The following is a 19,204-nucleotide window of genomic DNA, read 5'->3' as shown; positions in this document are numbered from 1 at the left end:
AACCCAATTAAGTAGATATCTACTGTCCAATGTACGAGTACATAATAATAGCAAGTTAATATTATATTTTTTTCTTTGATATGGCAAAATTCCTATTAGATATTTTCAAAACCTTTTGACGATATTGTACACTGAATTCACAGTTCTTTCTTTCAGTGTTTCAGTGTTTTCACATGTTTTGAAATAGCAAAAACAAAAGGTTTGAATACCTAACAGCTACTACGTCAGTACTATTACATATATTAGGTTATAGGTATATTCTGTCACATAGGTTAAAATGTCGCCCGCGCGGAAATGTAAAAAAAAAACATTGTCAATGCAACAATCCCGGAGCAAAACATGGCGGCGTTTCGGCGCTAGCTGCCTATTATAAATAATTAATGATTCCGCCCGCTCTTATGCACGATAAATGCCATTACGGTTTTCATTGGGGATTTGCAAAAAACCTCGAAAACCGCCGTAGTCCGAACCCGTCGCGGGCAAAAAACGGGCTTAAAAGACCGCGCGGACATCGCTAAAATTCCCGCGATTTCTTATTGCCGCCCGGTCATTTGACTCCAGGCCATTATGTGCGGAATTAATAGTAAAAAACACGGATTCGATATAAAGGTATATTTGTGCAGTCGCCGCAGCTTTTTGTCATATCAATAAAGTGTATATGGCAACACTGCTCCGCCACTGGACATAATTGCGCGAACTGTATAATAATCACGCTCATGAAAATTCAGGTGTGCATTATAAAGGGCGCGACGGCTGCCTGAAAAACTGAGATCCATATTTATTTAAAAAAAAATAGCTCTCACTGACTAGGCTCTGGTTTCTAGCACTTTGAGATTATTTATTTACATTTTTGTTTTATAAAAAAAATTAACATCTTGAAAAATGACAATTTCAATATTATGTATGATCATCATTGATGATCGTTGATAATGCCTTAATCTTAAGCATACATATTATTATGATTTCCGAAAATATTCTTTTATTTCGAAACGAAACAGAGCTTTCATTTCTTCCAACGTATTCCAATCAATTTTATTTGAATTTCGAATGCTGTTATATATATTTCGCCCGCGTGCACTATAAAAAACCCAGTCATTACATATCATGTTCCGTTCCTTTCGTCTTTCCAATGTGGCGTTAAAATAACCAAAATGACAGATGCGTCACTTCGTACAAGTCATACCGCAATAGGGCTGTCAACCATACACAGATACCACACTTAAAATAAAATAAAATAGAGCTGATTGAAAATGTGTGTCCAAAACTTTTCATGCTAGGTCAAAAAATGTCAAAAAAGTCTTTATCGAAGGTGCATGTTAAGTTTTCAAACAAAAACCTAATGACTTAATTTTTTTCTTCAAGTGGCTATAATGAAGATTTATTGAAAGCTCAGTTTGGGCTATGAAGTTTTGAGCAGTGCCTCTTTGGTAGGTACATCATCGTGCCTCTCTATGGTATTTGATGATAATTTTATTTTTCACTTCACAAATACCAGCGCCATATTCTCAACAAAGTTGACAACCCTAAACTAAACCGGCAAGAAAAAAACAACAGCAAGATAAATGAGATTTGCATATTCTCATATTGTTAAGGCTAACTGTAGGAGTATAAAAAACATTTAAAAAGTTTGTAAGAAGTACTTAACTCGTCTTTTCGGACGCATCTTTGCGTAACTGTGAGTTCGTTTTTTGAACTTAGCTTTTGAATTTGAATGTGGAAGATGGCATTGTCCGATTCACAGATTAAACAAGGAGAGTTCTATTGTTTTTTTTAAGCATAGACTTATAGGGAGCTTTTTGTAAATTGGATTCAAGACTTTTGATTCTATATCATGATCATCATGATCAACCCATCGCCGGCTCACTACAGAGCACGGGTTACCTCTCAGAGAGACGGGTTTTGGCCATAGTCTACCACGCTGGCCATGTGCGGATTGGTAGACAATATATAGATTCTATATGTATAATAAGTATTAGCACTGAATTTTATACCTATTTACTTATTTAAAAATACCTCTTTAATTTTTTTAGCTTCTGGATTCAACCTTTTGATTTTCAATACATACCTACCTAGGTATTTTTTAATTTATTTAGCAGTGAAAACAAGTCTGTTTATAAGTATTGCAAAAGTTATTATCAACAATCAAGTTAATAAAGTAATTGCCATTTTCTAAAGAATATTTTAATAGTTGCATCCACAAATGAATATACATGCTAGTTCTGTTTACAATGTTATGTTTAACAAATTAAATGTACGTTACAGCGATATAAATGTTCCACTAGATGCGGCGCTTCATAGTTACGACATGTCCCAACGAACATCGGTGTCCGCACTCCTGTCAATCGTAGTTAATTCGCGTGGCGTGGCGGGCGCGGGCCGTGCTACGTACGACACGCGGCGCGGACGAGGCACGGATTCAAAACATCACGAACATTAATATTTTTTTTTATATCACGCAGTTTATGCTTCACTGTGTGTGTCTCTCTCTGTGAGAGAGACACACACAGCATAAACTAAGAAGTCGCGAGCATAAGCTAGTCTGTTCTAATAATTTATCCATGTTCGTAGAAACAAACGGCCTGCATCCAAAGCATATTACGATTGACAGTAGTGCGGACACCGATATGTTTGTTGGAACTTGGAACATGCTGTTACTATGTAGCGCCGCATCTAGTGGAACATTTATATTATATCGCTGGTACGTTTAATTTCAGCATTGCAAGCAAAAAATTGTATACAAATTAAAAGGAACAGTTTTCTTTGGCTCCGTCCGTCATTAAATCGCGTCGAGTTGGCTCCTCGGCGTCTGTTCGTAAAAAACGCGCATAAAACAATAATATCGCACCGAGCCTTACAAGGAACTCGCGGGCGGAAGGAAAAACACGAATTACTTTAAAAGTAATGAATTTCATATTATAACGGAACATTTTATTAAAAATTAATTTATAAGTTTGTAATACACTTTTAGTTAAGTATTGGGCTGGAAACATACTGATAACACACAACGCAATGTGTGCTATGTAATGGATTAGAAATTAGAAAAAGCGGATGTGAACGAAGTAGCAGGCTTTAAACTAGTCCATAAATAAAAAGTACCTAAACCCCAACCAAAATATTAACGAAAATTCAGTAAAGTAGGTAAAATTGAATTTTTTCGCAATCTGAGTTCCAGAGTTTGTGAGACAGTGCCTAGAAAATGTACGTAAAGACGAGATCTTAATTCAGATTCTATTTTTTTTTCAAATTGATCTGAAAACATTAGCATGGTGCCCGACCGATGGTCGATTTCTGGCCGAAGCTGCCGAATCATGTTTTTTTTAACCTTTTTATATTTTTTTAAAAGTTGACTTTAGTCCTGTTTATAATTTAAATTATATAAAATATAAATATATTGTAAATTTTAACACAATACCTAATATGTATTATCTAATTGTAAGATTTATTTACTTTAGCCCCAGTTTCGTTCAATTTCAGCTGTTGCTAGAAAACTTTGTCTTCGATGAAAACTTTGGCCTATTTTGGCTGAAGCCAAAAGGTGACTTTTTGTCCGAAGGTGGCCGAAGTCGAAGGTTTTTCACTTGAATTTAGGTATATGCAATTCTTTACGTTTCGGACTCTGAATTCACAATTTGATTCCGGCATGTTTGAGATTGGCCTCAGTTACCCTAAAAAAGTATAGAAATTGTGAATTTGATTTACTATTATGGTCTACCTACAAAATACAGCAGGTATAAATATAAATTCACAAACACACACAAATCTAATAATAATTTTACGTACTTATTGTTTATCTTCCATAAAAAAACTACCGTTATCCAATGTTTATAGATGATCTAATGATAATAATACTAATTACTTATTATTTATTAATTGTATTCGTAAGTACCTACCTACCTAATAATTAAAATTTATCGATGCAGTTTATGTACATTTATTAATAGTTATAAATAAATACTTACATTACAATTAGGTAAGTATAAAGTTTCATTACTTTTCAAATTAAAAAGTCAAACGTAGAAATTAATTAGAATAAATTCATTTATTCACATATTTAGGTACATTAAATTGTTATATAGCTGTGATAGTCTAGTGGTTAGACAGACAGACAGACACACGTGCGCATTACTATCCATAGTAGGCATGTTATAGATGCGAAAGTGTGTTTGTTGATTAGTTTGTCCTTCAATCATGTTCCAACGGAGAAACGGACTGACGTAATTTTTGTAGAAGACCCTGGAGAGTAACAGACTTCTTATTATCTCGTAAAATCAAAGAGCTCCTACAGGATTTTTAAAAACCTAAACAGGACAGAGCCGCGGGACAAAACCTAATCCATACTTCCTACATATACTTATATTATAAATGCGAAAGTGTGTCTGTCCGTCTGTCTATTTGTCGGTCTGTCTGCTAGCTTTTCACAGCTCAACCGTTTAAGTGATTTCGATGAAATTTGGTACAGAGATAGCTTGCATCCCGGGGAAGGACAAAGGCTAATTTTAATCCCGGAAAATCAAAGAGTTCCCACGGGATTTTAAAAACCGAAATCTACGCGGACGAAGTCGCGAGTCAAAACCTAATCTAAATAAGTATATAAAAGGAAAAGGTTGACTGACTGACTGAGCTATCAACGCACAGCTCAAACTACTGGACGGACCGGGCTGAAATTTGGCATACAGATTGCTATTATGAAAGGATTTTTGAAAATTTAACCCCTAAGGGGGTGAAATAGGGGTTCGAAATTTGTATAGTCCACGCGGACGAAGTCGCGAGCATAAGCTAGTTCAACATAAGTATGAATGTTTAAGACATTTGCACGATGTTTTTTCCCGAACACATTTAATACGAGTGACCGACTTGACAAAAAGAGAAGTTATGTAAATGCCGGTATAAAATGCAAGCGGCAAAAAATTATCTTCGAGTCTGTATAATATTATAGTGTAACTATGTTCTGAAAAACACGGCCTAACGAAACGAACGGGGCGGGTGATTAAAAAACTGCGCCAAGCACGAACCGCCTGCATCCGGAATGTTCCGTGCATTCTTCAGTACATTTGTCAGGGTTCCATACCCGAAGGGCGCCAACGGGATCTATTACTAAGCATCCGCTGTCCGCCAGTCCGTCATCCGTCATCGCCATCTCGACTTGTCGCGGACTATATATCGCAGGGAGCCGCTGGACTCAGGCGGCGCAAGGCCGTGGTCTGCAGTAGAAGTCCTTACAAGAGAAATCATTAGTGGACGTCTATCAGTCGATAATGAACATAAATTATGTCCAGCAGTGGACGTCTTTCGGTTGACACTCATGATGTGTTCTAACCTTTCCACTAGCCTCAACAATAAACAAAACAAAGACCATGTTATAAAAGCCGTGATAGCCTAGTGGTTAAGACGTCGGCTTTCTATTCAGGAGGTTGGTTCGAATTAGGATACAAACCGACAAACGATAAAAACAATTTTTACAATTTTAAATACTTAAAACTTAAATGTCACTTGCTTTAACGGTGAAGGAAAACATCGTGAGGAAACCTGCATGCCTGAGAGTTATCCATAATTTTCTTAAAGGTGTCTGAAGTCTGCAAATCCGCACTGGACCAGCGTGGTAGGTACACTATGGCCAAACCCTTATCATTCTGAGAGGAGACCCGTGCTCATTAGTGAACCGGTGATGGGTTGATGACGATAGCTTACATTTCCGAGACGGACAAAGGCTACTTTTATCCCGAAAATCATAAAGTTCCGCACGGTTTTCTTTCAAAAGGAAGAACTTTTCCTTTCCCGATTTAGATAGATATTTTGCAGTTTTCCGTTTCAGTAGATAATCAAGAAAGGAAAAAATTCCCCTTTTTAATGGAAACGCTTTTGCAAGAAAAAATCAAAAGGATATTCTGCCAATTCACATTTCACACTTGGCCAGCGGCGTTTGGCTGTGGCCTAAATCCTTCTTATTCGGAGCCGTTCTCAGTAGTGTGTCGGTTATGGGTTGGAATGATGATGAAACGGTAAACACATATGGTTCCCACAGACAGAGCCGGGTGCAGTAGTATGCTGCGCGAGTTTCCACGGGTTTTCCGGCTCTATACAGATGGGCTATGACCTAAACGATTCTCATTCTGAGGGAAGACCCGTTCTCAGTAGTGCGCCGGCGAAGGGTTGAAACGATGATGAAACGGTAAATATGTTTGGTTCCCACAGACAGAGCCGGGTGCAGAAGTATGTCGCGAGTGCTGCCGGTTTTTGCCGGTGGCATGTGAGCGCAGTTTTTCCAGCGTTTCCACGGTTTTTCCGGCCCTATACAGACTCGCTGTTTTTGTTGCAGCTCCATTTGTAGCGCGATGCAACGGTATTGATACTTGCAATTTAAATCGGAGCTTGATATTTACAGCTTTGGTTTGAGAAATTATTTTTCTAACAAGTTCGTGAATAGCCAATCCTTCACCTATCTGTGTCTAATGTTAATAAGCCAGTGGGGCCAATTCTCTTGTACACGATCTCTAAACTAAACTAAAATGACACGCCTAAATCTATTGCTCTATCATAATGTTGCTTGCGGAAAAGGATAGCACTTTTAGACTTTTAGTTTAGAGATTGTGTACAAGAGAATCAGCCCGATTACAGTGTTATAAATCATCATCTCAGGATGTATACATGTTAGGTAATATTGTGTAAGTAAATAGATATTTACGTTGGTCATTTAGACTTTAAAATCGCAAATTTGATCATTATCATCATGATCAAACATCGCCGGCTCATAACAATATGACATTTATAATTTATACAGTCACAGTATATAATTAGTATAATATACATAGTAGGTATGAGTATAATAAAACATTCCTTTAATAGTTTTCAACAACAACAAAAAAAGATCAAAAAGTAATAATGACTGACAATTCGCCATTGTTAACATACCAATAAATAATCATGGAATCACGAAAAAAAGGAACAATCATTGAGACATAAGAAAAGACATGCATATGAAATACGACTTGGTATAAAGGACATTCCTCATTCCACAAGTTTTAATCAAGATTCAAGACTATTCCATCCAAGTTACGCAGCATTAAGAAACAGAGCGGCGTACAAAAAACCTCTTCTAAGACAAAGCGGTCCCGGCGATGCAGAAAAACACAAATTACCTTCCACAGGCGAATCCCGCATGTGAATTTTCTTTGAATCGGCTAGCTACAGTGTCTTAGGGCTCTGTAACTCATGGCTAACACCAGCGGATCTAATGTGCGTGGCCGCCATTTTAGTGACGTCAGCACTAGAATGAAGTTTCGAGCTGATAGTATATTTTTATTTCGGTTAAAATGACGTCATGTCGATGTTAATGAGACACGGTTCCAGCGCAATAGCAATTTGCGGGACTCGCAATTAAAGAGTTCCCACGGGATTTTTAAAAACCTAAATCTCGCAAACTAAGCGTGCGTTTTGACGTTTGATAAAAAGTTACTCATTTGACTATTTGTCAAATACCGTATTGTGTAGTTAGTGCAATTGCGAACTAAGCTATTAGGCACACTGCGGTGACAATTAGTGACAGTTGCTGACAGTGCAATTCTTAACGGTACAGAACCCTCTCAGCGCGAGTCCCGCTCGCACATGCCCATCTTTTTTGTGTATTTATTCATTTGGAATTATGGTCGGTGTAAAAAATGTGATTGTTGTAGGAAATGCAATGCGGGGAAAAACTGTGCGTTTTCATATCGTTGCTTGTTGCAATTGAGATCGAGATGTGATTATGTTTGATGTCATTATAAGTTACTAGCTGATGCCCGCGACTTCATACGTGTGGAATTAGGTTTTTAAAAAGCCCGTGGGAACTCTTTGATTTTCCGGGATAAAAAGTAGCCTATGTCACTCTCCAGGTCTTTATCTATACCTACTCATGCAAAAAATCACGTTGCGACGTGATTGAAGGACAAACCAACAAACCAACAAACAAACACACTTTCGCATTTATAATAACTGAGTACTGATCAGTTACATTTGTGTATGTTTAATACCTATCTCATGAACCGTAATAAATAGAGAGTTGAAAATAATTGTCATAGAATTTGTATTTCTATTGCCGCTATTACAACAAATAATATTACGCCATTTTGTCATGCCTAATATATTAGGCTAAAATGGCTACCTACCATGAAAGTGTTCTTTTTGAATGATGTTATGGAACCCTTCGCGTGCGAGTCCTACGCGCACTTGGCCGGTTTTTATTAATAGTACGTTTAGTTAAAACGCCAATAAAAAGAATAAAAAAGTTGTCACCCATTTATTAGTTTTTACTTATACTTACTTACTTAACAAAATATGAAACATAACTTTACCAAAGTACAAGAAAATAATGTACCATAATAGGTAGGTACATTGTAATTATTTGACATGAATTAATGTAGGTATAAATAAAGAAATTGTCTGTGGTATTTAGCACCTTTAGAAAATAATTAACTGTGTACTTACGTAAGTAATTAATGAATGCCGTTATCTAAATATATAAAAGAAAAAGGACTGACTGACTGATCTATCAACGCATAGCTCAAACTACTGGACCGATCGGGCTGTTTGGCATGCAGATAGCTATTATGACGTAGGCATCCGCTAAGAAAGAATTTTCGAAAATTCAACCCCTAAGGGGGTGAAATTGGAGTTTGAAATTCGTGTAGTCCATGTGGACGAAGTCGCGTGCATAAGCTAGTCTAAATATATAAAAGGAAAAGGTGACTGACTGACTGACTGATCTATCAACGCATAGCTCAAACTACTGGACGGATCGGGCTGAAAGGCATGCAGATAGCCATTATGACGTAGACATCCGCTTAGAAAGGATTTTTGAAAATTCAACCCGTAAGGCGGTAAAATAAGGGTTCGAAATTTGTGTAATTCACGCAGACGCAGTCGCGGGCTAGTCAATTACAAATGCTTTGTAGCACCAGTGACCAGACCTATCCTATACTAATATTATAAATGCGAAAGTGTGTTTGTTTGTTTGTCCTTCCTTCACGCCCTAACTTAGCAATCAATCGACATGATTTTTGGCATAGAGATAATCGAAAAAGATCGAAAAGCAACAGGCTACTTTTTATCCCGGAAAATCAAATTGTGCCCGCGGGATTTTTAAAAACCTAAATCCACACGAAGTCGTGGCAATTAGCTAGTTAGTAGGTACATACATAATAATTCAATGAGGTAGGTACCGCCCGCTGACAGACAGACAGACGGACGGACGGACAGCGGAGTCTTATTAATAGGGTCCCGTTGGCAAACTTCAAAGTTTGGAACATCGGCGCAAAGTTGCCTATTTTCTATTTTACAGGTTATATTATTTCGGAGTGTGCCAAAGAACTTTTCGACCTAGTTCCCCCTTCACCTTTCTACCATCGTACCGCAAGCCATCGACAAGGTCTGCACCCGTAGGTACGTAGTCGAAATTCCACGGATTCGTACGAAGCGATTTGCTTCCTCATTTTTAATCCCAACCGCTAAGATTTGGAACACCCTTCCAGCATCAGTTTTTCCCTCCAATAATAATATTAGGCTGCATTATAACCTGCCCTGGTCTGATTGCAGCCAAGCGCTAGTCTATAAATCAAACAAAAATAAAAACCGGCCAAGTGCGAGTCAGGCATGCCCATCTTTTTTGTGTATTTATTCGTTTGAAATTATGGTCGGTGTAAAAAATGTGATTGTTGTAGGAAATGCAATGCGGTAGTTCCCCCTTCACCTTTCTACCATCATACCGCAAGCCATCGACAAGGTCTGCACCCGTAGGTACGTAGTCGAAAATTCACGGATACGTGGGTAGGTACGAAGCGATTTGCCTCCTCATAATATCGAATTTTACCAGTTTGGCGAGATAGATATATAGGAAACTTTGTAAAATTATTATGAAAAATAAATTTAAAAAAAAAAAAACCAACTGCTAAGATTTGGAACATCCTTCCAGCTGCATCAGTTTTCCCCTCAAATTAAAATAAGGGTACCTTCAAGTCAAGAGTGAATTGGCATCTTCTAGGCAAACGCGCTCTAATTTAGGCCGCATCATTACTTGCCACCAGGTCTGATTGCAGCCAAGCGCTAGTCTATAAATTTAAAAAAAAACTGAACCCTGAAAACCCTATCTACTATCGATAAAGACACCTACTGGTAATAATAGAAGAACTATACTGGATAGGTATGTTCATTATAAATAGTTCAATTAAAATTTATAATAATTATACCTATCAGGCATTAAATAGTTAACATAACTGATCCCAATATGGCGGGAGCTATGTGCACTGTTTACAGTAAAGGCAATCGCGATTTTTTATAGATACCTATCTAAATAAAGATATTATTAACTCGAGCATTCACATGTCACACCTTTCGTACTACGTACTTAGCTGCCGCATTGGTATATTGGTTAGCATATTCGACCGCGGATGACGAGGTCCCGGGTTCGATTCCCGGGTCGGGCTAAAATAGGTATTATTGGGATTTTCTGTTAAAATAAATTCTCCCATTTTCCGCCCCATCAGGCTATGAGAGTGAGGGAATAGAGAGTGCATCTGTGTCAGTTACAAGTAGCAAAAAATAATATTATTTTATTTTTTGCTCATTATAAAAGGTAAGAAAGACACTCGACACAAAAAATCTGATAATAATCACAAGTTTCTCTATCTTTGGGCTTTAATTACTATTGAAACATGTTTTTAAATTATTGTGACTTACTGGTCCCATTCACGTTGCGTCCGATTATCTTATTGGACCCGTTCGGCTGCGTTGAGGGGGTGTGCGTGGGAGCACTCCGTCCCGTTTCCTCGCCCGAGCTCTCCATATCTCCCTTCTCACTCGCGCACATTAACCCGCCAATTCCAAACTTCACTACTTTTCAAAACTACATTGTACGTTCGGAAACACAAACAAGAATAAAAGTTAAATAAAAAAAATAGGAAAAAGGTTTTTTTGTCATGTAATGATCCTATTGGATTTCCCGCGCGATGTACAGTTGCGTTAAAAATTAAAGTCGGCGGTCACAGACGTGTGTACACGTCGCGACTGAACGCATCCGACTGAGTTAAAGGTTTGAATTTGGAACCCTACGGGTGCAGCTGCATCGCCCCGCCCAAAGCACCCCTTTGGAGGGGTCTGCTTGCCCCACATTTTCCTTTTGCTTACATAAAAAAGAATATAAAGCACAGACGAATTTCTGCGAATGTATGGGTAGTTTGGCGTCTTTAGGGGAAGGGATTGAAAGGGTTCCACCGTGAGGGCTGTAGGGACGGTTGCATTTTTTAAATTAGAAACGCTGCGCTGCTACGCTTTATTATGAAACGAATTTTAGCAGCAATGTCAATAAAGTAGTAATTAAAGAAATAAATTTATTTTGTAATACCTTTAAACGAAAATTGTTTAAAATGTAGGTAGTTTTATTTAAGTGACTCCCGTGACTCTTCAAGTTTATCATAATGTTACCTTTTAAAGTTAAGTAAGGATACAAATATAAGAATCTTTCAGTATCAGTAAGTACCTACCCAGTACAGCTACCATATTTACAAACTTGTTGGATTTAAAATGTAAGTTCAAATTCAAATTCAAATTTCTTTATTGCGAATATGGGTAAACAGTGCAGATATTACAAAACAAAAAGGTACAGCCAAATTCTGCCTATTAGCATGCAATATGTTATGACTTATGATATACCTAACAACGTGTACATAGTTTTGATAAAATTAGTCACATTAAATACTTAAGTAGAGTTTTTATAAAATCATCAAATAAAAAATGTAAGAGTTGACTGGAGTTGGTAGGTCTAAGATTTCTGTATCAATAGTCCACTAAGACTTTTCTAATATTTTTTTCTGTATAGAAGGAAGATCAATAGATTAAAATAAAATATAAATAATTAAATAATAGGTACATATAATATGAAAACTACAAAAATTAAAAATCAAAAAAAATAATTATTCAACTCAGTAGCTACAGTAAAACACCTACTATAATATTTGTTAGGTATCTAAATATTATATAAAAGAAAAGCTGACTGACTGACTGACTGATCTATCAACGTATTACGTACATACAGCTCAAACTACTGGACGGATCGGGTTGAAATTTGGCATGCAAATAGATAGCTATTATGTCGTAGACATCCGCTAAGAAAGGATTTTTGAAAATTCAATCCCTAAGGGGGTTAAATAGGGGTTTGAAATTTGTATAGTCCACGGGGATGAAGTCGCGGGCATAAGCTAGTTTTTTGTATGTGCTTGCAATTTTACTCTTTTTAAAAATTTAATACAAGGCTTTTCACCAAAAAGTCCACAGTGTAACCTAAGCCTTTTTTCAACTGGTGACAACAATGTTACCATAAGTAACAACAGAATATTAAAATAATTGGCAAAAACTGTATTATTAATTTTTTTTATTCTCATCCAACTTCCAAGGTATTTATTTGGATAGCATGAAAAGATGAAAGCAGGTAGACGCGAGGTGCGTAACCTATATTTCGCGGGAGATTTTTTGCAAATCTCGAGGTACCGTTTCCGAGCCGCCATTTTATAGGTTTTTTATAGTTTCCACGAATCCGGCGGTTCCGAGCCAGAGGCGAATTAAGCTTTTGCAAACTGATTATCGTTTTTAATTTATTTCTGCACGCATTTGAGAATGTTTATTTCTTTGATTTATGAATTGAATTTTTTGTTTATGTTGTAAAACTCCAGATAGGCAAAGGTCATGTACAATTTTATTTTAAAAGGTGACGATAAATTTTTCAGTGCGCTTGTGAGTGATACTAGCTAATTGAGAAGAGTTTCATCCACCACTGGCCAAGTTCGGATTGGTAGACTCCACACACCTTTGAGAACATTCTCAGACATGCCGGTTTCCTCACGAGGATTTCCTTCGCCGTTAAAGCAAATTATATTAAGTAATTGCTTAAAACGCACATACCTATAACTCTAAAAAGTCAGAGGCGTGCTCGGGATCGAACCCCTGACCTCCCGGCCTTACCACTAGGATCTCATCAGAGTCAAAACCCTGAAGTAAAGTTTTACTACCATAATAAGTCCGCGTTGTAAAAAAATATTATTTAGCGCAATAAAATAAAATAAAAAGTTCAGAACATTACAATGTAGTTTTATTCACACGATTTTCCTCGCGCTGGCAGTTTTTCCCGCGCTTTCCACAAAAAGGCCTAGGTTCCCACAGAGCAGGCTGCGCCGTTAGTCCATCATCGAGGCGACATGTTTCCAGCTAGCCGCAGTAGCCGCTAGCCGGCCGCGTCACGACAACCTTTCACCGATGGAAAAACCTACACTGCCTTAATCGACCGCCTGATATTATTTGCAGAAAAACTGAGGCCACGAGACAAGCGGGACATAACTAATAGCTGTCACATTAATCTATCCCAAGATGGTACTTAGGTATAGGCATTTCTCAGGATTTTCTGTAAATCTACATTTTTACTGCAGAAAATATTAGTGAAGTTTTTGACGACCTCCCTTGCGCAGTGGTGAGCGCTGTGGTCTTAATAGTGGGAGGTCCCGGGTTCGATTCCTGGCAGGGGTTTGGAGTTTTATAATTTCTAAATTTCTGGTCTGGTCTGGTGGGAGGCTTCGGCCGTGGCTAGTTACCACCCTACCGGCAAAGCCGTGCCGCCAAGCGATTTAGCGTTCCGGGACGATGCCGTGTAGAAACCAAAGGGGTATGGGTTTAATAAAAACTGCCATACCCCTTCCAGGTTAGCCCGCTATCATATTAGACTGCATCATCACTTACCACCAGGTGAGATTGCAGTCAAGGGCTAACTTGTATCTGAATAAAAAAAAAAAAGGAACCCTTATCCATACTAATATTATAAATGCGAAAGTGTATCGGTCTGTCTGTCTGCTAGCCTTTCACGGCCCATCCGTTCAACCTATTTACTCGAAGTTCTGTACAGATACAGCTTGCATCCCGGGGAAGGGCATAGGCTACTTTTTATCCCGGAAAATCAAAGAGTTCCCACGCGGATTTTTAAAAACCTAAATCCACGCGGACGAAGTCGCGGGCATCATCTAGTGTTTTATATATTTTTTGTTTTTTCCAACCCAGCTTATGGACCGCTGGTTCCGTAGCTGCGGTCTAATAGTAACACACTCTCTCGTAGTATTTTCTCACGCTGGCCTCGCCTCGCACTCAGCACTCTAGCACATCGCATTTTCATTACTAACGACCGTAACCCGTTTCTGGGCGTGTATGTCACTTACTTCACCCTTTCACCTATCTTCTAAACGTTCCGTAGCTTAAAAGAATTATTACTTAATAGTTACTTAATACTAAACATGACTTTCCTGCCAAAAACGATCAAAAAAGTAAAAATTATCCTATGAAATTATCTCATTTGAAAATGGTGCCATATTAATTATTTTCAAATTTTTTTAGCCAGTGTCACTAGAAATTCCACATTTGTTCAGGCTTTTATAAGTTATGGTAAAATAAAGATTCACTCACATAGGTAGATAGATGAAAACTGAAAACATTACAGTCGTTTCTTTCGGCAGTTGAGTAAAAAATGCTGAAAGATCTCCGGCCGATTAAGAAAAAGCTGCAGCCATCACTGCTACACTCTGTAATGATTGTGAATTTATAGTATACTTGCTGCAACAATGCTATTCAGACAGTAGAGTGGTGCCTATATTGATTATTTAGAGATAATTACGAATCTGTAAAACTAGGTACCCCCGGCAGGCTCCCTGGAAGCCCATGAAATCAAAATCAAAATGCATGCAAATGATGCAAGCAAAAATAACGTAATATTGGGTAAGTAGGATATTATTGTAAAAATTTAGTGTAGCTAATAAAAAACGGGAAAACTCTAATTTTATACTGGCAACCTTTTTAAGAAACGAATTTGAATGAATGAAGATTGAAACCTATTTAACTTTAATCTGTGATTGAAAGTCTTCATGATAATGAACCTTGCATTAAACGCATAAATTATAGATTTTTAGGGTTCCGTACCTCAAAAGGAAAAACGGAACCTTATAGGATCACTTTGTTGTCTGTCTGTCTGTCTGTCTGTCCGTCTGTCTGTCAGAAACCTACAGTGTACTTGCCGTTGACCTAGAATCATGAAATTTGGCAGATAGGTAGATCTTATAGCTGACATTTGGTTAAAAATCTGAAAACCGTGAATTTAGGGTTCGATCACACAAAAAAAAAAAATTGTCGTCATGAACTAATAATTAGTATTTTCAACTTTCGAAGTGAGTGACTATATCAAGTGGGGGTATCATATGAAAGGTCTTCACCTGTACATTCTAACACAGATTTTTATTTATTTTTATGCATCATAGTTTTTGAATTATCGTGCAAAATGTCGAAAAAATACGACTGTAGTACGGAACCCTCATTGCGCGAGCCTGACTCGCACTTGGCCGGTTTTTTTTAATTAGTTGATAATTAATAATTATCATGGATGCTTAAAATCCCACGCTATACGGTACCCTACAAACAAAACTACTTTCACTACCTGTCTACCTTTAGTTTTAAAATTCTAGATTTTATTTTTATAGGTAGCTAGATAAGTCTCGCAAGATTTTCCTGCGCAACATCACAAAAAAATGCATTGCAAATTACAACAGGTTCAGTTATGTACTGAAATAATATACCGAGGCGCTTACTTAGTTTAATAATTTTATAAAAATACAAATCGACTTCGATAAAAACTCTACAGTCAAGGTTTTGTATGTGAATACTTCTACTTAAGTAACTTACTTTCTCAATCTAAAATCTGCATAAAACTTGAACCTCTTTTTTTTTAGATTAAAATGTGACCACTTCTATGCTTCAGTAAATAAGGTGGAAATTTACACAATCGAAGTTTTTTTTCTGTGAAATTCAGTACCTATATTATTCATAATGAACGAACTTTTCAGGCTGTATGGGGCTACGATCTTTGCCTGTCCCGAGGGGGATGAATTGAACAACTCAATGAACTTTTTTCATTTTATTCACTTTTCATGATTTTCTTATCTCTCTTAATATAATGACTTGAATCTCATTACTTTGTATCTACCTCCAATAAGTAGACAATTATTTTCGCCTTAACCACCACATGAGTGTCAAAGTAGTTGTTAATGAATTCCATTACTAATAAATGTCCATTCCAAGAACGAGAAATTTCAATAACTTTTTACCGAAACTCAGTTTTCGGAACGCGGCGAGTCGGCGACGACGAAAAACTTCCAAGATGGCCGCCAGGCCTGATGCAAATAAAATTGTGGCTGGATTTCGATAAAAAAATCTAAAGAAAGAAAGGATTGTATTGAAATTTGGATCACATTACATCACAACTCTAATAAGTACCTATCAAATATTTTTATCTCATCATCATCAATCGATAGACATCCACTGGTGAACATATAGGTCTTGTACAGGGACATCCACACGCCACAGTCTTGCGCAGCCGGAATCTAGCCAGATGCGACTAGCGACTCGTTTAATATATATCCACCTAATGGGGTGTCTTTAAAACATTGAGCATCGATCGACTGAATATCGAGCGTTACCTCGATAGTCGACATCGACCTTCGTAACCTCGACAGTCGACATCAACCTTGATAGCCTCAACAGTCGACATCGACCTTCAACATCGACCGTCGTTACCTCGACAGTGCCTACTCATCGAGCTTCGTCACCTCGACACTCGATATCGACCTTTGTTTTGTTACCTACTCTGACAGTCGACATCAACCTTCGTAACTTCGACAGTCGACATCGAGCTTCTTTACCTCGACAGTCGACATCAAACTTCGTAACCTCAACGCAGGTAAGGTAGGTAGGTAGGTCTGGCAAAAATAATAATAATATCTATAGTACGCGACAAGTCGAGATGGCAATCGGGGTGGGGACACCCGCACACCCGCACGGCCCCTGCGCTAACCCGGTGCAACGCTATCCCGCACTGGGTTAGCGTAGGGGCGGGACGTCCCCCCGCCTCATACACCGATTGCTATCTCGGCCTGTCGCGTACCTACTATACTTAGTTATCTCGATATATCTACTCTCACGCCCGTATACAAGATAAATATATATAACAGCCAAAAGAGATATAATATACTTACATACATAAAAATAAATAAACCTACATAAAAATTACCGACATTTACATATTTGTACCGGGCGGAGGATTACACCCCGGCAGGGGAGACCAAACGGCCGGGGGTCAGGGCGACAGGTGAAGAAATCGGCGAACTATCCTAGCCGAGTCCAGCAAGACCGCTTTTTGCATCCTGGCTGCGAGCGAACTGCCACGGAACCCCAGTCGCCTCAGATGGTGAGCGAGGCTGACTGGGATCAACCCATTCGCAGATATGACGATTGGGATGATTTCAGTGGACTCCACATGCCACATGTCGGAAACCTCGTGAGCCAGATCGAGATACTTGCGCTTTTTTCTCCGTCTCAGCTCTCACGAGGTTCTCGTCATACGGAATGGTGATGTCCACCAAAAACACCCTCGACTGTGCCCGGTCCACCACCACGATGTCAGGCTTATTCGCTAGAATAGTCCTGTCCGTGATGATGGACCGGTCCCAATAGAGTCGGACTCCGTCGCGCTCGAGTACCGGCACCGGTGTATACTTGTAATACGGCAACCTCTCATCCAGGAGACCGTACATCAGAGCAAGCTCTTGGTGAAGGATTTTGGCTGCTTGGTTGTGTCTGTGCAGATATTCAGTGTTGGCAAGCGCTGAGCATCCCGAAAGCACATGTCTGAGTGACTCGCCGGGATGGCGACAAGCCCGACAGATGTCGTGAGTGCCATCCTTCAGAATGTACTTTCGGTAGTTTCGGTAGTTTTCGTTAGTTATTATTATTATTATTATTATTATTATTTTTGCCAAATTTTTACAGAACTGAAGATAAGTTCTCTTGTCCTGTGGTGATTGGTCATAAATTAGTAGTCATAAAATAATAATGCGGTTTCTTTATTTTTTGCAACTCGGCTTTTGGTTTGTCGTGCCAGTCTGCTGTCTGGTAAAAACGTCTGCGGCCGGCTTGATGCAAATTGTGGTTGGAAAGTGATAAAAAATGGAAGGGAAGTCTTATTATTTCATCGGCGTTGCCAGTTATTGTGAAGAGTGGTGCGTTTTTGCGGGAATTCCATCGGCCGAGGAACGGTGGCTTTTTGCTCAGCCCCGGAGTCTGGGAAGCGAAACGCCGATGCTCGAGGCTAGTGCAAAAACCACTCGGTCCCGCCATAACGCAGGCTAACCGCGGCAAAAACTCAGCGAGCTGCGACATACGGATAGAATTAATGCGGCGACTCTTTAGCAGAGGAGCTTAGTACTCTTCGTTACACGCTCCATACAAATGTAGTTTTCTATTGGGAGGCTTCTGCTGTGGCTAGTTACCACCGTTTAGCGTTCCGGTAAGATGCTGTGTAGAAAGTGAAAACCGATAAGGTGTATGGGTTTAGTAAAACTGTCATGCCCCTTCCAAGTTAGCCCGCTTCCGTCTTACACTGCATCGTCACTTACCGCCAGGGGAGATCGCAGTCAAGAGCTAGCTTGTAGTGGAGTAAAAAAATCATTCTCATTTGAAGTTAAGCAACCAAAGTTAATGTTTTAGAAATCTGTCGTAAAAATGTCTAGTTTTAAAGTTCACTGGTTCAAAGATTTGTATCATGTACTGAAATCATTCTGAAAAATCCTTAAAAATCTGGAAAACCAGGCACAGGTATTACTTAGAAGTTAGAACCTTCGAGTTTGATTTAGTAAGTACGTATTCAAAATTAAAAGAGGTCCAAACTAGGTTTGTTTGTAGCGCACTACAAATAAACCCCTCTTATGCGGCAACTCTTTAATTTTCTTCAAGAAAGCGCGGGAGGAAATGGTGTAATGAGTGTTGCCAGACGCAAAAACCATCTGTATAATGACGTTCCTCATTTATCCACTTTAATTCAGTTCTTGTTGGTGGAAGATAAAAAAATCGTCGGTATTTTAACTGTACGCGCCAGCACATAGCGGGGGTTTTTGCGACATTCCTCCTACTTACTTACTTGTCTAATTACAACGATTATAATTACTTAACAAGGTTTGTCTAAATTAGTCTTTTTTTTTTTTTTTTTTAATAGATATAGCGAGCAAGCGAGCAGGCGGGTCACCTGATGTTAAGTGATTACCGCCGCCCATGAACATTTGCAGCACCAGAGGAGCCGCCGATGCGTTGCCGGCCTTTTAGG

The 19,204-nt window shown here is 38.6% G+C and overlaps 2 protein-coding genes across 2 annotated transcripts in view; both read right to left on the bottom strand.

Moving 5' to 3' along the window:
• nab (NGFI-A-binding protein homolog) overlaps nt 1-11,039 on the bottom strand; it is a 35,546-nt gene extending 24,507 nt beyond the window's left edge. Inside the window, exon 1 of the mRNA XM_034980252.2 lies at nt 10,708-11,039. Coding sequence (XP_034836143.1) covers nt 10,708-10,837 — 130 coding nt within the window. The 5' untranslated portion in view covers nt 10,838-11,039. The remainder of the gene's footprint in view (nt 1-10,707) is intronic.
• The window catches only part of LOC117992525 (chromatin target of PRMT1 protein-like), a 106,014-nt gene that overhangs the window by 23,456 nt on the left and 63,354 nt on the right, over nt 1-19,204 (bottom strand). The window lies entirely within an intron of this gene.

Source organism: Maniola hyperantus, chromosome 21, assembly GCF_902806685.2.
Source record: "Maniola hyperantus chromosome 21, iAphHyp1.2, whole genome shotgun sequence".
NCBI lineage: Eukaryota > Metazoa > Arthropoda > Insecta > Lepidoptera > Nymphalidae > Maniola > Maniola hyperantus.
The sequence above is the reverse complement of the archived record's forward strand: the minus strand, read 5'-3'. Positions and strand labels throughout refer to the sequence as shown.